The sequence below is a fragment of the Serinus canaria genome, chromosome 20, assembly GCF_022539315.1.
Source record: "Serinus canaria isolate serCan28SL12 chromosome 20, serCan2020, whole genome shotgun sequence".
In the NCBI taxonomy this organism is placed as follows: Eukaryota; Metazoa; Chordata; class Aves; order Passeriformes; family Fringillidae; genus Serinus; species Serinus canaria.
Window position 1 is genome coordinate 5,473,759 of NC_066333.1, and position 19,717 is coordinate 5,493,475.

General features: G+C 53.6%; 2 protein-coding genes across 5 annotated transcripts in view; both read left to right on the plus strand.

Annotated features, from left to right (window-relative positions):
- Positions 1–5,831, plus strand: part of TOP1 (DNA topoisomerase I) — a 65,832-nt gene extending 60,001 nt beyond the window's left edge. The window contains exons 16-21 of the mRNA XM_030231955.2: positions 651–719; positions 1,323–1,437; positions 2,132–2,259; positions 3,326–3,420; positions 4,142–4,291; positions 4,428–5,831. Coding sequence (XP_030087815.1) covers positions 651–719; positions 1,323–1,437; positions 2,132–2,259; positions 3,326–3,420; positions 4,142–4,291; positions 4,428–4,530 — 660 coding nt within the window. The 3' untranslated portion in view covers positions 4,531–5,831. The remainder of the gene's footprint in view (positions 1–650; positions 720–1,322; positions 1,438–2,131; positions 2,260–3,325; positions 3,421–4,141; positions 4,292–4,427) is intronic.
- A 4,533-nt stretch (positions 5,832–10,364) lies between these two features.
- The window catches only part of PLCG1 (phospholipase C gamma 1), a 42,356-nt gene continuing 33,003 nt past the window's right edge, over positions 10,365–19,717 (plus strand). For 2 of the 4 annotated variants that reach the window (XM_050982077.1, XM_050982079.1), the window contains exon 1: positions 10,365–10,635. In XM_050982077.1, the coding sequence (XP_050838034.1) occupies positions 10,434–10,635 (202 nt within the window). In that variant the 5' untranslated portion in view covers positions 10,365–10,433. The remainder of the gene's footprint in view (positions 10,636–19,717) is intronic. The other 2 variants (XM_050982078.1, XM_050982080.1) reach the window with 1 other exon arrangement.

The following is a 19,717-nucleotide window of genomic DNA, read 5'->3' on the forward strand; positions in this document are numbered from 1 at the left end:
CCCTGTGTAAAGAAGAAAACATATTTTTCTATTTAAATTTATTGGTATCTCTTGGTATTTTTTCAGTTCTTAAAATGGGCAGTTGAGTATTGTGGAACTAGAAATATTTGTATATTGGGTGTATATAGAAGAATGTGTGTTGTTGAGAAGCTGGAGAATTGGAGCATGCAGAGCTGGGATTTGTGGTCTCTGTTATAATCAAAGATGCTTTGATTATTCTTCCTACCCCAGTGAGACATATTTGGGATGAAATTGTATGAAACAATGCAGCAGGGTTGGTTTCTTGGAGCTTCAGTCCATGGGAAATGGCTCAGTGGTCTCTTGGGCACAAGTAATAATGGGAGAGAAGGAAAAGGCAGTAGCTTTGGGGTCCCTTTCTCTGTTAGGCAGCTACACCAGAGCAGTTAGGTCTCCTGACTGTAATTTTGATCCAAAGGATGATGAGGGCATCTTGTTGCTGGAGAGGATCCTGCAGCACAGGCATTGCATTGAGAGATGGGTCTTTGCCTGCTGGGAAGTAACATCCAGCATCATCACTGTTCCTGAAAGCAGTTTAATGGCTCTCTGGCAGTCCTGCTTTCATACAACTTAGTACTGCCCAGTGCTGTTTGGTCTGTGTGCCTGACATTCCTGGTTTTCTTTTCCTGCAGGTGTTTAAGAATCTTCAGCTGTTCATGGAGAACAAGCAGCCTGAGGATGACCTCTTTGACCGCCTCAATGTAAGCACATAGTTCATGGTGAGGGTGGTGGAGCATCCTGAACAGGCTTGCTCTGCACCAGGCAGTAACAGCTGCTCTGTTCCAGAAACGGTTTCAGTGGAAGTTTTCTTCCAGAGCACCTCAGAGCAGGGAGAGTCTGTCTCAGTCTGGTGTCTGAATTGTCCACTGTGCCTACAGGTTCCCAAAGCAATGGGCCTTGGTCCTGGTGAGCCTGCCTGGCTCTGACCTGGGGAGGTTTTTTCAGAGTTCAGAGATGATGAATTGTGAGGTGACAGATTTTCACACGCCATCCCTGTGCACACTCGGCTCTGTGGGAGCACTGCGGTGGTCCAGGCATGTTTATTGTTGCTGGAAACCAAAACCTCCACACCAAAAAAACCCTTTTTGGCCACTTGTGGTACTTGTTACAAATCTAATACTTGTTGGTTCTTTGTTCACTTTTGCTGTGGTTTCAGTTATGCTGTGGCTATTCTGTTGTGGTCAGGTCTGAGTACACCAGGTCTCAACCATGAGCTGCAGTCTGTGTCAGCCTTGGATCCAGAGGTTTCACAAACACTGTGGCCATTCCTAATGCTCACTGTCATCTCCTTTCTGCTTCTTTAGACCAGTATATTAAATAAACACCTTCAAGACCTTATGGAGGGGCTGACAGCCAAGGTATTCCGTACTTACAATGCCTCCATCACGCTACAGCAGCAGCTCAAGGAGCTCACGAATCGTAAGTCTTGCCCCTGAAGCTGTGAGGGGAACAGATCTTACCCTGCAATACAGATCTGACTTCCTTGGCTGAGCCACAAGCTGTCTATCTGTTCACCACTTCCTTGTAACAGTTCTCCCAGTGCAAATGTCAGGCAGCTGAGGTCTGATCAAAAATCTGCTGTCAGACAGTCTTTTATGGTAGTTGAGCAGCTCAGCACTGGGGCAGAACAGAACTGACTTGTGAGCACATTGGGGTGGGCTTTGCAGGTTATGCCTATCCTTAACCAAATCTGTTTGCTTTCTGTTAGTTTGCTGTAGATGACAGGCAGGGCAGGTGCATGTGTAACAGCCCCATGTTTCTTGGCTGCTCATGCACAACCCCTGTGAGCAGGGCTGCCTTGCACTTTGCAGCTTTACCAAGTGGGCATATTGGACCTTTGAAGCCCAGCAGTGTCCTGGGCAGGGTAGTCCTGCTGTCCCCTGCTCTGGCTGTGCTTCTCCTCTGTTGAGTTGAGGTGGTGTCAGTGGTGATGAGGAACATCCAGGAGTTAAGGGCTGGGATGGAAGTGGCCAGGCTTGGGACTGTAGTTGGAGTTGCAGTGTTGAGACTGGACAGAGGAGGGGAAGGTTGGTTCTGCAATGGCTGTGGGACACTGGCTGTGGCACCACACCCTGGAGAACTCACTTGCTCACCACTCTCCTGTCCTTCACAGCGGATGACAACATCCCAGCAAAGATCCTCTCCTACAACCGTGCCAACAGAGCGGTGGCCATTCTGTGTAACCACCAGAGAGCTCCGCCCAAAACCTTCGAGAAGTCCATGATGAACCTGCAGAGCAAGGTACCTCCCTCTGCCCAATTCTGAGGGCTCCAAGGGCTGCATCTCAGGAGTCAGCATTCCTTTCCCTTGGGGTGAAAGCAGGGCCTGCTTTTCCCTGTCAGGAGTTGGTGGTGTGCATTAGATATGGGCCTGCTCAGAGAGGAGCAGTGAGCTGGAAGGGGCTTCTCTGAGTTGTCCTCTACCTGTAAAGAACAAGACCAGGCCCTTTTTCTGCCCTTCATCCTATAGCTGTGTGTTTTGCTGCCTTTGAAACTTGAGAGCAGCAGTCTCTGGCTCTGATCTGTGTCCCCTAAAGAACCTGGAGTGGGCAGCCACCCTTGTTGTGTGAATCCCAGGCCACTGTCAGTGGTACATAGTACATTATGCCCCTCTGACTTGACCTCTTCCTTTGCAGATTGTTTCTGATGAAGGCCATGAGGTCCAAAGGGGTTAGGTCTGTTCCTGGTCTGGTTTTAGAATAACCTTCACAATAAGGAGTTCTGGTTTGGCACTGCAGTGTCCCCTGCTTCCGTAACACCTAACATGGCTGCCTTCTCCCTAGATCCTAGAGCTTGGGGATGTTTAAGGGGAGTGGTTGAACAGGGGCTGCAAAATGCTGAATTTCCCTGAATCCCAAACTTACTGAAGTAGAACTGCCTGAGGCATTAACACCTTGCAGTGTGTAGGATTTGGGGCTGATTCCTACTTGAGGGATCAAGGATCATCCTGCCATGTGGCCGTCAGAGAGCTGGTAGTGGTGGGATGCAGTGAAGGCAGACAAGCTGCTAGGAGGGGTTTGTTGGCCAAGCCAGACCAAGCCAGTTCCTCAGCCTGCATGGTTGTAGCTGTGTGAGAAAGCTCCCAGACCAGCTTGTCTTTGGAAAAGAGTGAGGCCCTGTTTTCTGAGGGGGATATCTCACCACACTTGGCTGTGCAGTGGCCTGATTGCTCTGAGGAGTGGATCTGACTGCTGATAGATTCTGAACGTGGTCACAAACTGACTCTCTGGGTCATGCTGCCCAGGGGTGACTGACACAGCTGTCAGCAGCTCGTTCTCAGTGCTGCCATCTGGTTTTGCCTCTCCTAGATTGATGCCAAGAAGGAGCAATTAGCTGATGCCAGGAGGGAACTGAAAAGCGCCAAAGCTGATGCCAAGGTCCGGAGGGATGAGAAGTCTAAAAAGTAAGGCTGGTGTTACTGGGCTGAGCAATGCTCCCAGAAGGGGCCCTTCACCCTGTACTCCACTTTCCTGGCCTGTGATTTGGGAAGGCTTTCTTTTGCCCTTTTCATTCTATGCAGGAGTGGCCACCTTTGGGGTGGTCTGACCTGTGGTTCCTCTCGTGGTCACTTGTGCCCAGCCCTCAAGAGCTGAGCCCCTGCCAGTGCTCACCCACCCTGTTGCTGCCCTGGACCAATGTGCAGCATTGATGCCTTCCTGGGGAGCCTGGGCTCGCACAATTAATAATTAATTAATTGCATAGGCACCTCCCTGAGTTCCATACTCCCTGTTGGAAGCCCATGGCACCGACCATGTGCTGGGGCTCCGTGTGGGCTCTGCAGAGCAGCCACAGGGGAGCTGAGATACAGGAGCTCTGGAAGCAGGATCACAGCATGACTTGCTGAGGGATAGATGGGCTGGTGTGGGAGTGGGTGTAGCATCAGAACAGTTCAGGCTGTTGCTTCCAACCCTTTAAAACAAAACTGCTGCTTAAGATTCCTGCTCTGCCTCTTGGAAAATGTCAGTTCTTAATTGCATGTGCTGAGTGTGTTGTTGTCACCATCTGTGCTGACACAGCTGCCCTGTGTGGCTGGTGGCATCGCTTACCTTGAGCAGAGTCCCTCTGCGTTCCCACAGTGCTGACAGGGCATTAGGAATTCAATGCTTTGTTCTTTGCCACCCCAGGACAGTGGAGAGCAAGAAGAAAGCGGTGCAGAGAATCGAGGAGCAACTGATGAAGCTGGAGGTTCAGGCTACAGATAGGGAGGAGAACAAGCAGATTGCTTTGGGCACCTCCAAACTCAACTATCTGGATCCCAGGATCTCTGTTGCTTGGTAAGCCCTGCCTGGGGTGTTCTGGGGTGACCCACCCCTCTCCTTAACCTCTGTCCTGTCCCCCCACATAGCAACAAGGGCAGGGTCTCTGGCCTTCCTTTTATCCCTAGCTCTAACAGCATCTCCTCTCCTGCAGGTGTAAGAAGTGGGGAATTCCTATAGAGAAGATTTATAACAAAACCCAACGAGAGAAATTTGCCTGGGCTATCGACATGGCAGAGGAAGACTATGAGTTTTAACCTGTTTTTATTGAGATGAATTTTATGGGAAAAGGGAGTAGCCTGGTTTTTAGGGAGTTTGATAAACTGTGAGCCTTACTTGTCCTTGGATGCTGGGGAAGGGGGAGGAAAGGGGCAAGTGAGCATCAGATAAAACAGCCAACATCTTGCAGAAAGTATAACCTGGAAATATCTTAAAGGAGCTGAGCCAGTTGTCCTATGGACAACTTATTTAAAAATGTTTCAGAGATCCAAATTCTAGCTGTCTGGTTTGTGTGGTTTTTCTCTTGAGGCAGGGCAAGTGGATGGGGGATTTGTCAACCTTCCGCCAGGCAAATTCACCATCACACTGAGAGCGTGGGAATCTTTAGCTACTGTATACAAAATCCAATTATATTGGTGCGTTTTTACAGTTAGGGTTTTGCAATAACTTCTATATTTTAATAGAAAATGGACTCCTTTACCCCTGCCCTTCCCCTCCCCCTCCCACCCCATTTCAGAATTTAACAAATAAACAAAATTTAAGGAACCCAACGCACCTGTTACAGCTGTCACTATAGTCATGGAAATACCCAAATTTTTTTCAATTTGTCACTTGAAACAGTCGTGGCATTGGAACATGAATTACAAATATCCACCACATTTGTTCAGAGCAAATCATGATGGGAAATCGGCCTCCTGACTTGAGTGTTCCTATTTTAAATGTGAATTTTTATTTCTTTTTAATTATTTTAAAATATTTAAACAGTTTTCTTTCTTTATGATCTTAAAGATCGTGTAGGTTTGGGGAGCGGGTGGGGGGAGGGGGCCGTGTGATGGAAAGATGTGTGTGGAATTTGAGGACAAATGAAATTGGAAACAAATGACATTCCCATCACCCTTTGTTCTGAACATGCTCTGTACACTTCCAAGAACTATCTACTTTTTAGGTTTGTCAGACTGTTTTACCTTCCCCCCCCCTTTTTTTCTAAGCCCCACTCCTCTCTTTTACTTGAAAGATTTTATTGTGTAAAAAGAAGTTTCACAGGTCAATAAATTTCGAGGGAAATGAGCATTGGTCCAAAAAGGAAAATAATCAAGATTTTAGGGCTTTTATTTTTTCTTTTGTAATTGTGTAAAAAAATTTTAAAAATTAAAAAGCAGAATTTTAATGTGAAACCTTTTTTTGCTATAATCATTAGTCTTAGAGGCATTGTTAGCGTAGTGTGTGTGCAAGACCATTTCCTGCAGCCTTTCCTCAACAAGTATCTTCTATTTTTATCATGAATTCCCTTTTAATCAACTGTAGGTTATTTAAAATAAATTCCTACAACTTAACTGAGTGTTGGTGTCTCTGTGTTCTTTCACCTCCAGCCCTGGATGTGAGGCCCCCATGGTCACTGGGCTGGGGGGGATGGTGGGGTGCAATTCCTGTTCCCTGCCCGAGCAGGAATTCCCTGAAGGATGTGCCCATCCCTGCCTTGCTGTGGTTGTGCTGTGCACCCTCCATGGTGCCCACTGTGCCTTTCCTTGCAGGCACAGCTCACAGTTTGCTTTGTCCTGGGAGAAGCCCTGCCCAGGGCATAGAGAGCAGGAGCAGGGGGATGCAGTGATCCCAGAGCTGCTCGTCCTGGTTTCCCTGCTGCCTTTTACTCAGCCCCAGCCCTCTGCACAGAGCAGGATGGAGGGAGAGCAGTTCCTTCCCCTTCATGGCTGGAAAGGGCAGGTGATGACAAGGGCAAGGGTGATGATGCCAAAGGTGAAGGCAAGGACATGGATGATGCTCTGATGGATGCATTCTCCTCCCTGGCATTGGGAGCAGCCCTGGCCTGGTGTCCTTGGGGACTGTGGAGCAGACACAGCTCTGGCTCCTCTGCAAGCACCTCCCTGTGACCCAGAGCTGGGTGGTTGTGGGGTCAGGCTCAGCCAGCTGAGCAGGGCAGCCAGCCCTGAGCAGGGCTTCCTGCTGCTCGCTGCGATCTTCCAGGCACTTTGTTGTGGCTGCACAAACTTGGGAGTTTGGCAGGAGCTGCCGTTTGCTCTCTGGGGCCTTTCCAAGGTGCAGCGGTAAAAATGCCAGAGGAGAGGGAAAGGGGCTCATTGTGCTCCCTGCCTGCCCGTGCCTGAACAATGCAGCCTGTAAAAATAAAGTTTCTATTTATACAGCCCTCCTTCCCGCCTGCAGACCTGGCCCAATTATCCCAAATCTTACAAATTCCAGTATCTTGCGCCACTGAGCAGGGAATTGTGGAATGCAGTGGGAAGGGATGTTCTTCCACAGAGGGGGTCCCCCACCCCAGCATTGCTGCTGGTAGATCCACCTCCTCCCGGGGCATGGTGGGGTGCTCTGGCCAGGCTGGGAGATCTGTGTCTGCCTGGAAGTGCAAGGCCAGGCTGATGTCCAAGGCTGGAGCATCTTGTGCCTCTCTGTCAGCAAGAAGGAGAAGGATGTTGGTGCAAAACCCACCCTTGAAAATTCACCCAGCTCCCTCCCAGCACTAGGGAGCACGGGCTCTGTCCTGGGCAGGGGGCTGAGGAGGGTTTAATCGGTGGTTTTGCCTGTGGCACAGCAGGGTGAGGACCACACACCCCACGCTTTCCATGGAGAATTCCCAGACCCCACTGACTCACTGTGCAAACAGAGAAATGGCCACAAACGTGCCACATCCTGTCTTGCATCCCTCCACTGCTGCAGCGCCTGCGCTCGCCTGCCCCAGTGCCACCACCCCCGCAACAGGGCCTGTGTTTGGCAGCCAGGGAAACTGAGGCAGCAGTGATGTGGAGAGGGCACAAAAGTAGCTTTGAACTGGATCTTGTGCAGCACAAGCCCATGGACAAGGCCTGGCGGCCGAGGGGAGGTGCAAAACCCTGCAGGATGCAGCCCCATCCCCCTTGAAGTCTTAAGGATTCCAGGGTTGAAAATTGAAACCAGGTGAATGCGATATTAAAAAAGTGTGTGCTCCCCGCACAGCACGGGGGAGTGGGGACAGGGAGCCCGGAGCTGCAGCGGGTTTCTCGCCAGCTGCTCGTGTCACCCAAAGGGAACAATGCAATGCTCCAGGCCATGCCTGGAAGGGGCAGGGGCTGTGGGGGAGGCAGCCTGCGGGTACGGCTTTGCCCAGCTCCGCGGAGAGCGTGCGGCACGGGGCCGGCACCGCGCCAGCCTCCGCAGCGGCTGCACAGCCCCGGGCGGCTCTGCTTTCCATCCCCGGCACAGCACTGCGCTGTGTCTGCCAACACCAGCCCGGGCAGCTCCGTACCGCCTGCCCCCAGGACCCTCCACATCCTGCTCCCCGCAGCACCACGGAAGCTCTTCCCCCGTGGCGATTTTCTCAGCTGGGGTTGTCTTTACCCAGCACAGAGCAGGCAGCGATGAGTAAATAACCGGAGAGGGGCATCTCTCCCGGAAACTGCACCACTTCGGTTGAGTGTCCGGCGCCTCCTCTCAGTGCGTGCTCCCCGGGGCAGGGGAGGGATGCATCCCTTCCCCGACACTGGTCAGAGGGATGCTGGGCTGCAGGGACCCCCTGCACTTGTCTGTGCGGTGGGCTCAGACCGCTGTGTCCCCGGATTTTGTCCCCCAGGCCTTGAGCACGCCTGGGGCTGTCCTTAAGCCAGAGGTCACCTGGCCATTGGCCTTTTCCTGGTGGGAGGATGCAGCTGCTCCATGAAGCCTGCAGGATATGGGGGATGGCATCCCGTGCTTCAGAACTCTGAAGGGGGAGGTGCTGGGGCCGCTCCGAGGGGAAAATCCCCCTTTTCCCTGAAGTGTTTGCAAGGGGAGATTGCAGAACTTGCAGGCTCCCACAGCCACATGATGAACACAGCCCAGGGAATTTCTTCAAAAGCAAAACAGGAACATAATGGAAGTTTTTGCTGCCCTGAGGGCTCGGGTGATTGTTCACAGCCTGGCTGGTACAGGAGCTGGGACCACCAAATGGGGCTGTCAGGCAGCAGGCACACAAAGGCTGTCAAATTTCCTGAGCTGTCAAATCAAACAGCAGAATTCCTTGGCATGAAACGTCTTACACACAGAGAGCTAATGCAAGGCTAAAAAATGATCAGTCAAGCTTAGAAAATAAAAAATATCCATCGCAAACAGCTCATTGTAAACCACATCCTCCACGTGCTGGCCTCAGCCACCCCGAGCTCCGTGCTGAGGACACACCTTGCCGGGTGCTCTCCATCAGCGGGAACAGGCAGTGTTTGGGAACAAGGGAGTTACCTTTTCTGCTTCTTCCATGGCCACACTCCCTTCTCAGGTTTTGCCCTCAAAAACAAGGGTGTGCCCATAATGCTCAGCTATTTTAAGACCACTGGGAGCTGGCTGCTTCCTGCCGGTCCCAAGCGAGGCCATTACACGAGGCAGGAGCCACTTCCCTGGCAGCCACGGTGTTTCACCCCGGAGAGAATGAGGCCCCGAGTGCTGTGCCAGCACCAAGCACAGCTTCCAGTAGCTCTGGCTCAGCTGAAAACATCCCCAGCATCCTTACAGGGCTATCACACACTGCTCATTTCTATCAGGGCAGGTTTAGGCTCTCACCTTGCCTGTTTTTTACACCAGGTACGATCCTAAACGACCTTATAGGGTTCCTACTGTGTGTGCATGTGTGTGTGCTGGTGAATGTCCCTGTGGAGGCAGGTGGAGCAGTAGGACAGAGAGAGCTGCTCACATGTGGGATCCACTCAGGGATGGGCCCCACGCTTAGAAGATGATGCCCCTCCCAGTCCCAGCTGTGAGCTGGAGGGGGTGAGATAAGGGCTGCTGAGCACAGGCTGCCTTGCTACAGGCCTGTGGACACGTGTGTGTACATGTGTACAAGTGTGTATTCACAGAATCATTAAGTTTGGAAAAAAGAAAAAAATCATAAAGTTGGAAAAGTCCTCTAAGATCATCAGGTCCAAGCAGTAACCCATATTTATACATTTATACACATAAATGGGACAGCCTGAGCATCCAGTGCGCCATGGGGTGCTCTGATGGAAAGGAGGGAGTGGGGAAGAAGGTCGGTGGCACACAGAAAGGGAAATCACAGGCTTTAACCACATGAATGGAGCAAACTGCATTGAAACGCTTCCCAATTCAGCCACTTATCCCCTCGCTAACCCTGCTTTTGTGTGGTCTCTAACCCTGTTTTTTCGTGGGGCCGGAGAGCAGCTGGAGAGCGTCCAGTGACCCCCGACTCCCTACAGGTCGCCCAGGGGCGGGATGCCACAGGCCACCCTGCAAGTCCTGTCCTGATTTCCATGCCAGCACGGATCCGGCTGGGATCTGTGCGGAGGAAACGACAGCAAACGCAGACCTGGCTTCACCAAGAACCCACACCATGGTGCCAGCCATACGGAGGGGTCCGTCCCCAGGAAAAGCCACCGTGGGATGCAATGTGGGGAACCCACATGTGCCACGTCAGGATACCACGCAAATCCTGCTGTGGGTGCCGGAGCCCTAAGGTATCCAGTGGGCTGTGTGACCCACGGGGGACCTGCGGGGTGCAGGGTGGTCCCGCAGGTGTGCCGTGGGGGACAGAGTCCCCCGGTCCCCCAGGCGTGCCGTGGTGCGGAGGGTGGCGCGGTTCCCAGGCCCATCCCGCACCACGCAAGGGCGGGCAGCACCGGGTGCGTGTCCCCCCCCCGCAGCCCCAGCACCGGGTCCGTGTCCCCCCGAGCCCCAGCACCGGGTGCGGGTCCCCCCCGCAGCCCCCGAGCCGCAGCACCAGGGAGCCCCCAAGCCCCAGAACCGGGTCTGGGTGCCGTCCGGGTGCCCCCCGCGGACCCCCCGCGCTGCGCGCCCGCCCCCCGCGCCAGCAGCGCTCCGCCCCTTCCCCTCCCTCCTCCCTCCTCCTTCCTCGCTCCTCCTCCTCCTCCTCCTCGGCTCCCCTCCCGCGGCGGCGGCGCGGGGCGCGGCGGGGCTCGGGCGCTCCCGCTCCCCTTTGTTCGCCGCGCCGATGGCGGCCGGGCCGGGCGCCGGCCCCGGGGCGCCCAGCGAGGCGGAGGCGGCGCAGCTCTGCCGCAGCTTGGAGGTGGGCACCGTCATGACCCTGTTCTACTCCAAAAAGTCTCAGCGACCCGAGCGGAAAACTTTCCAGGTGAAGCTGGAGACGCGGCAGGTCACCTGGAGCCGCGGCTCCGAGAAGGTCGAGGGCGCCGGTGAGTGCGGCGGGAAGGGGCGCGGAGGGGCTGCGCTCCCGCGGGCGGGGCGGCGCGGCCGGAGCCCTCCGGGAGCCGCCGTTCGGGGGGCGCCGGGGCTCCCTGGCGAGGAATGAGGAAGAAAATGAAAGATAATGAACCCCCAGGCTCGCCGTGCCCGGCATCTCCCCGCGGGCAGCCGGCGGGGCGGAGAGGGGTCCCAGCGTGGGGCCGGCCCCGACCGCCCAGTGCGCGGGGGATGCGCGGGCCGGTACCGCCGCTGCCCCCGCCCAGCGCCGCCTCCCAACTTTCCGCATCCCTGCTCGGCACCAAACTTCCCCTGGGATAAACGAGGTGTTTTCCCGGGTGGTGCCTTGGCGAGCAGCCCCTAAAGGCTGTAGGGAGCCTCAGAAGGAGGCAGGATTAGTGAGCCCTTTTGCGGTCGCACCTCGGAGCAACAGATGAGACCAAATGGAAAAGGTTAAACAGTAGGAAAACTAGCCCAAAATATTGTGCTGTGGTTCCGTCCTCTTCCCCGTTGCCCTGTGCACATCAGCCCGAGGGTGATGGCACAGGGTCAGGTGAGCCCCAGCTTCCTGTGCTGGATGGGGACAAGGCGGACAGAGGAAAGGATGCGTAAGAAACCTGAGTGTAAAACCAGGTTTCTTATGCATGGGCGTAAGGTGGGAAGGGGGTGAGATCTGGCATGCTCTGCACTCTTAAACTTGGTGTTGGTTTCCCAGGTTTTCTTAAATTATCCTTCCTGCCCCCGTGTGCACCAGCATGAGGACAGGGTCTCTGTTCCAGGTGGGACATGAGGAAGAGGGGACGTGCACGAAGGCCAAGGGCTGGGAGAGCAGGTGCTGGCCATGGCACTGGCCTTCCCTGTGCTAAGGGATGTGACTGAGGCCCAGCAAGGCCAGGGAGGGGTTGTCATCTCTCCTGGCAAGTGCTGCAGGTCCAGGATGCAAAGGTGGGATGCTGATAGTACCAGGGGCTTAGATGAGGAAAGGGCATGGAGATGGTGGCCACATCTCTGTGGCAGGTCACAGAATGCTCGTTTGGGGCTTTGGTTTGCCCTGAGACCCTTCGAGTCCTCTACCTTCTGCCCTGTGGTGTGTGCAGGCAGATCTGGAGGGAGCCTTGGGCTCCTTTAGCATCATGAGGATGTGAAACTCCCTCATCTCTTTCCCAGAATGGCCTCTGGGAGTGATGAGGCAGTGTGAGAGGGAGGAGAGAGCAGCATTCTATTGCCCCTGGGCTTAAGTTGTTCCTAAACTCAGGCTGACCAAATGTTGGTTTTGCTGGGAGATTCTGGTGTGAGACAGAGCCCACAGACTACATGTGCCCCTGGGGGACAGAAGGTCCCCTCTGGTGTCTGCAGGGATGGTTGTTCCTGGGGACAGACCTTGGTGTGTCCCTGTAACCTTTGGGGGAAATCTAGAGAACTTCAGCTTCTATACCAGAACTGTGGGCGTAACAATGATAAAGCCATGGCTGCAAGGAATTCTTATGCTGTGCAGACATCCAAGAGCAGTGAAAGCAAAAAGAGTGTCCCAGGGACTGAGATGATTGTGTTTCTTTTAATGTCACAGAAGAAAATTCCTTGAGGCTTCTCTACTGTGCCACAGGCAAGGTGTCTGGCTGGTGGCTTTGGGCTCTGGGCTCTCCATGTGTGCCTCCCAGTGCTCGTGGTGTGACCCTCCCAAGGGACCACGGGGCCTTCCTGGACACAGGACATCAGGCTGAAGAGCTGCTGTATCTTCATCCCCATCTCTCTGATGCCAGATGCTTTCCCCATGGCATCCTCTCTCACCAGAGCAACCCACCCTGTTCTCAGTCCCCTGCTCTGGTGTCACCCAGCACCCTGAGCTTGCTGGGCTGAGGAGCAGAGCTTTGCTTTAACACTTCCTGGGCAGAGCTGTGGGGCTCCAGCTGGAAATACCAGCCTGTGTACACAAATAGTGCCTGGGTTTCTAGGCAGGCAAGGCAAACCATGGGATCGATGGCCAGCAGGACTGGGTTCTTGGCCAGCTTCCCTGTTTTTATCTGGATGTGCTTTCTGGGCAGAAAGAGGATGCCTGGGGAAAGGCAGGTGTGTGACAGCTCCATGTGGCAAATACACCAAGGTATTCTCCTCCTGGCTGATCCCCTTGAGGTCAACATGGCCATGCTGGGAACCAGAGGGTGAATGTGGAGCTGAGCTCATCACTTTCAGTGCAGGGTAGTGTCAGCCATGGGCAGTGACTGATCCAGCTCTCCCCATGAAGACAAGCCATGCCAGCATAGGGAGCAGCAGGTTGGGTTTTGCTTTTGGTTTGGCCCCAGCTTGCACTATGAGAGGGTGGCCAGCTGTCAGGAGGTGAGATGTTCCTTCCCGTGGGACAGCATCTGCACCAAACGGTGTCTGGGGACTTACAGGTCAAAGATTGCTGTGATCATGGGTCAGTAATGGATGTTCTTGTGTTTCTTGAGAGACAGAGACCACCAGGGAGTTCTAGACCACCCTGGATACAGGTTAATTGTCTAAGCAGGAATGATTCTAGGTTTTTATCCATTTCAGAGCAGGTGAGCATCCACAGTATCTCACATATGGAGGCTTTGGGCACAGGGCATGTCTGTGTGGATGGCCATGTCTTGGAGAGTTCTGTCTCCATGGACACCAGCTATAGAGGATCTGTGCTCCTTTCTCTGCTCGTGGTGGGTTCTGCAGAAAGGAGATGTGTATTGGTCTCAGGGTGGGTGAGGATGGGGGACCTGGCTCCATGGCTGACAGTGTTGGGAAGAGCACAGCCCCCGTGGCTGCAGCTTGGGAAGCTCCTGTTGCATGGTGGGCAGTGCATGAAGGGGCAGAGGTCAGCTGGCTCTTCTGCAGGTGGGCTAAAGCTGCAGCGTGCCAGGAGGAGAGGGCTCTGGGCACAGCCACTGCCATCGTTCCTCAGCGTGGTGGTGCCCATTTTGGAGCTTTGCCATCACTGTCAGAGGTGTTGTGGAGCAGCTGCTGCCCCAGGAGCTGTCAGTACTTCTGATCTCTGCTAAACTCTGCAGCAGACAACCAGTTTTTTGCCTAAAAGCAGTGTTTGGGTGGTGCTTGGGTTTCTGTGCACACTGATGTGGAGTTTAGAGGGGAGCAGAGCTTGAGCAGGCTGAAGGTCACCCCACTGCTGGAGAGAGGTCCAGGGAACCTCTGTGCCTTTGGTGCCTCAACAGCCTGGTGCTGGGGGCCTGAGCTCCCTCTCTCTGCCATGCTCAGAGGTGATGTGCCACCTTTACTCAAGTTACTGAAGCCAGCAGGGCCTGGCTGGCCTCTGCAAGGAACTTTTGGCACTTAAAGACGAATGTCTCTGTGCTTCAGCATCTCCTAAGAGCAGTGAGGTAGGACCAGGGGGCTGCTGGCTGGGGAGGAGTCTGTGTAGATGTGGCACCTGGGGGCATGGCTCGGGGGTAGAGCTGGCAGTGGTTGGACTGGATGGTCTTAGAGGACTTTTCCTGCCTAATGATTCTGTGAAGGGCTGGGTGGCATGACCACACGTGCTGTAGATGGACAGGTAACCAGCTGGCCTCATTGGCCACCATGAACTGCCCAGCCTGCCTCCCCATGAGCCAGGAGGTGCTGGGGGACGGAGAGCAGAGAGCCCTGGCTGGTGTGACAGCCCTGTCCTCGTCCCCTGCTTTGTGACCCTTGTGTAGCGCTTTGTGAGAGTGCATAAAGACCCTGTGTGTGCCCCCTCTGTGCTCTCCGTGGGCAGCTCTGGCTGGGCTCAGGCTCAGCAGGGCCTCCAGCCAGCTGGGCTGCCACATGAGAGCCTCTTCTCTTGGACAGGACCTGCTCTTCCTTGAGCTCTTCACTCCAGAGTGACGAGAATCTCCATGAGCTGCGGGCTGGGGAGGGGGGGTGAGCTCCCCTGGCCTTTCCCTTCTCCTGTACTTCTTCAAAACTGTGCAAAATGCAATCCTGGTTTGTGCCAAAAAAAAAAAAAAGCGCTTTTTTTTTTTTTTTAATTAATACTTGTTTTTATTCATAGGGTTCCAGCCAGGTTTAATTATCAAGACATTGGTTTCTTGTTAATAACTCTGCAGAGGGCCTGGCTGCTACAATAGGAAGAGTGCTAATAATTTTCTCTTCTTTTTGTTAAGCACCCAGAGCAAAGGAGAGCTAATCCCTCAAGTCAGTTGTCTTTTATGCATTTATTTTCTTTTAAACTTCCTGTGTTAACTGATTCTTTATTTTTAATAAAAAGGGGTCTTGCATTCTTACCTTCTCATGCTGGGGGGGGTAATAGGCCAGCTTCAAATTGAACTTTTTGCCTTGAAACACATCAGAAAATTCAGAGAGTTTGCTCAGAGTGAGCTGAAAATTTAGAGCAGATGTTTGTTTTATAGGGGAGAGAGAGGAGGAAAAAAAAACTACCTCACAAAAACCCTGGTTGCATTCTTGCTTTCAGTGAAATGAGCTCAGTCCCTTGGAGGTGGAGAAAAGCCATTGCCTGTGTAAAAGAAAAGAAATGAGCTGTAAAATATTAATGCAAAGTGGCTCTGAAGTGTGGCTCGTACTCGCCTCAGCCGTTTCCAGCACCAACCTCTTTCATTAGTCCACTGGGGCACAGCTTCTTTAATTATGTTTTTTTGGGGCCATTTGCTTAAACTGAGGAGCTTGGAGCTCTGAAGAAGCAAGTGAGCCAGAAATGGTTTTCAAGGCTGAAATGACTTCAGAGTGAGCTCCTCCTGGGGTGCAGGATGGCTCCTGCACTGGAGGTCTCCTCCTGCTCCTCCAGCCACGGATGCAGGATGCAGCCCCTGCAGTGGGCAGGAATGGGAGGAGGGAGCTCCCCCTGAGGTGCCTGGAGCAGGGAGCTGCACAAGGGCTGGGGTGGGAAGGGGAGAGCATGGCTTGTGACTGTCGGGGTGGTTGGAGCTTCCCCTGCTGACGCTCTGCCGTGGGAGCTTTTGAGGGCAGGTTTTTTGTGTCCCCCTTCCTGCCTATGAGGGCATTTGTGCTACACACAAAGCAAGTGAGCTCTGCTCTGCCTTCACCTCCAAACTGAAACAGCCTCTCCCCTCGCTTCACATCCCTTTGTCATCCCAGTTTTACTCTTGGTAGCATCTTCCAGGAGGGGCAGGTTAGAAAACCCCTCCCCATGCAGTAAGATGTGTTGCCTCCTCCCTGCCTTGGCATCTCTGCAACCTGGAGAGCAGCTGGAAGTTGGCTGGCTGGTGTTTTCCTCTAGTACCTGCACCACGTCACCCATCCATCTGGTTCCTTCCTCTGCCAGTCAGCCACGTGGAAGGAATTGGCTTATGGGGTCCAAGCCCACTAATCAGAATGTGCTGGAGAGGTTTTGCAAAGTGTTGGATTGATTATTTCTCACCAACATCAAGGGGCTGAGTTTTTCAGGGCTTGGCTTTCTCCTTGCCATGGCTGGACACCATGTGTGGCAGCAGGAGCACCTCAGTGAGCTGGGTCTGAACATCTGGCCCTGCAGAGCTCGTGCCAAGAGGTGCCATGTTCCTCTCAGCTCCATCACCTCCATCCCCAGGGGCTGTTCTGTTGTGGGATTTTATTCAGGACTTTGATGTCTCCCATCTGAGGAGCTGAGCCAGCAGCTGCCCAAGCCAGCCTGGGATCACTCTGCTGCTCTCTTTGAGCTGCCTTGCCTGCACAGTGGGGATGGTCATCCTTATCCTTATCTCAGAGGTTTGCTGGCTCCTTATCTGATGGCAGTGGCTGCCCTGGGAACACCCCCAGGACATGCTGACTGTCCCCCTGTCCCCTGTGAGCAGGCCTGTGACCTCCTGCGTATCTTACAGATTGCAGGCACAGGAGGAAAGGCTCTGCAGCCTTGAGTCAGTGCTAAAGTCCCCTGCCCTGAGCAGCCCTGAGGTCCCTGTCCCCAAGTGCTGGGTGTGGCAGGGCAGGCTTGGCCAGTGAGTTGCTCAGGAGAGCAGATTTGGTGTAAATTCTGTGTTCCTGGGAGCCTGGGCACTGCTCTTTGGCTGGGACCTTCCCCTTCAGAGGGCTCTGGGGCTGTTGTGTCCTTTTGGAACTGACCCTCATCAGTGTGCTGTGATGGGCAGCCTGGCCAGGAGTGAAACTTGGGAACACTTGGAGTGGAGCAGGAGCTCTCAGAGCACCCTCTCCTGTGACTGCCTTACAGTTTTGGCTACATCACACACTTCTGCTGGAGTTGCAGGCTTATTGATGAGCTGCAGCAGTCAGCCTGTGGATGGCAACTTCAGAAGCTGCTGGAAGTGGAACATGTTTGATTGTGTGTCCACCTCCTCTGTCCCTGCCAAAGTGGGATCCTGCTGGGCTTGGCTTGACAGACAGTTTGTGCTGAGCATCCCCTCCAGGCCATGGGACAGGCTGGCAGGAGCTGTGGGCTCTCTTGGGGACCAGCCTGGGAGTGCTGTCCCAGGGGATCAGCCCTGGGAGTGCTGTCCCTGGCAGTGCTGTCCCTGGGGATCAGCCCTGGGGATCAGCCGTGTCTGTGCTGTCCTGCAGGGCTGTAGAACACCCCAGCACCACGCTGGGCTGTGGTCTGGCAGGTGAGGAGGCCAGTAGGGACAGTCTGTGCTCAGTGCTGGCTCAGCCAAGAGCTGGGCTGCTGGTGCAGGGCTCAGGGGTGTGTGACAGTGGCTCTAGGAGCTGCCTGACCTGGCAGGGCTGCAGCCAGCCCCCGAGCTGTGTCCCTGCTCCCGAGCTGCTGCAGGTTTTGTGAGACCCAGTGTGATGGAGCTCACAGTGAAGGAGGGTGTGGGGAGCCCAGGAAGAGCTTGCAGGGTGTGGTGAGGAGGTGTGGGCCTTTGAGCACAGAAAACCCCAGCAGCTCTCAGCTGAAAAACCATTGGCTGCACCTTACCCTACAGTAGAAGGAAATGGGTGAAGTCAGTGGAGGAGAATTGTTACTTTTCTTGTGTTCTCTGAGGTTTAAGAGCAGTAGAAATCAGAACATTCTGAAGCTCTTACAGTGCTTTTGAAAAGTTCCCCCCCACATCCTCCCTCTTTCCCCTTGGCCGGACAGGCTTGGTGAGTGGATGGTGGAAGATGATGCTGGACTAGAGCAACTAGAGGAGTTAGCATTCAGGAACACATCATCACAGAGTGATTATATGCAAGGTGCTTTTATTGAAGAGCTCTGGGTGTCAGGGGTGCACACACCCAACTCTGACCCGACACGGTTTTGAGCCAAACTTTTTATATTCTATCACTATATCACATATTAATTATTAAACTTTGTTCTATTGTATACATTGATTTCATCCAAGCATGGATTTCTCGTGATGCCCCTCAAACCCCTGACATAGTTTCTCATGATTCTTTAAGCAATAATTATATCTAACCTCATCTAACAGTTATATCATTTATCACATACTGACTACACAGTTTAACATGATCTAGCAAATACAAGGCCTAACATTTCCCAGTGCCTACCTTGAACATTTTCCCAGGGCCTCCTAAGTCTAACTTTCTTTCTAACTCCCTGAATTTTCTATGATTTTAAAATCTTTTACTATCAGAGGGATACCTGTCTAGGGAGGGATGAAAGGAGCTCTGGGTGTTCCACAGATGTTCAGCAGCTGGATGGAGAGGGCTGTGTGGTGCCTGACACCTGGGGATGCTCACAGACACCTGGGAGGCTCCTCAGCTCCCTTGGTGGTGGTGGCTGCTGCTGGTGTCCCCTGAGGATCAGTTCAGCCCCCAGCCCATCCCTGGCAGGGCTGTCCTGCCTGCTCGGGGTGGTGCCTGGCTGATCTCATGGCTGTTCCTGCTCAGCTGTTCCAGCAGTGTGGTTTTGCTGCTGGAGGTGTTACATCAGGCCCTGCTGGGAGGGTGCCTTCCAGACCAGGGAGAGCCCTTAGGAAGGGACATGGTGACAGCAGCCATTCCCAAAGGGACTCTGTAGTGCTGGAAAAGGCTGTCCTTCTAAATGGTTTTAATCTTTGAGTTTTGAGTATTCTTATTTTGAACAAAGTGCTGCTTGACGTGGAAAAAGCTTTTTCACATCGATTTCAATGAGAAACTTCCTCATTTCTGAGAATTTTCAGCCTTTCTGGAGATCCCCCAGCACTTGGAACTCTAGGCCTGGGCTGTCTGCTTCTGATCTGCCAAACTCATCCCTCCTGTCCTAGGTGTCCTTATCTCTGAGCACCTTGCTGCCTGTTGATCTGTGCTTGTCATCTACTGAGCACCTTGATACACTGGATGGCAGGAGGATTCAGGATTGTGGAGCACCCTGAGCACCCAGACAGCTGTGGGCTGATGTCACACTAGAGCTGTACAAGTCAGCAGAGCTTTAGGGTGCTGCCAGCCCATACTCTGAAAGTCTCTGTGATTTTCAAACCGATTTTTAGCTCAATCTCTGCTGTCCCTGTGGTCTGGTGGCTCTCTAGCCTGATCTGGGGTCCTGAACTTGGCTGGCTGGAGAGCTATGGAAAGCCTTCCAGAATCTGGGATGGACCTCTCCCTTGTTTTCCTCTGCAGGTCCTCCCTTCTGTTTGTACGCATTTGAGGCTCTGAGGTTTTGGTCAGTCCCTTCTTGTGCTGTCATAGGGTGCCCCAGAGTGTTCTGGCTGTCCAAGCCAAGCAAACCCTGGTGCTGGTTTAAAATCATCCCAGGGAAGGTCATGGTCCAGCACATGAGCTCCTGTGATGTGAGATGCTGTGCTGAGCTGTTTGCCCTTAAGGATGCAGTGACCAAAAGCCACAGCAGAAGGGGTAGGACTGTGACTTACAGTTGTGTTTTCTCCCCAACCCATTACAAACACATTTATTTCCCTTTTCTTTGAATATGACTCTTTTTTTCCTGCCTTGACTTATGGAATCCCAGAGCTGTGCTGCCTTGTGTTTGCAGCTCACCCCAGCCTTTATCCCTCTGGGGGTGTGCAGGACTCCTGCCTTCCCAGTCCTGGTCCTTTGGGAAGTCACCTCCTGGCTGGAGCATCTTAGGGACAAGGGTGGCCTTTCCTGCTGGCTCCAAACTCCATCCCCCAGGAGCTGGCTGTGTGGTGTGTCCCCTGCACAGGCAGGACCCCAGTGTCTGCAGGGATGGCTGCAGGAGGGCCACTGTGCTCTGGGTGACACACAGCCCTGCTGTGGCTGCTC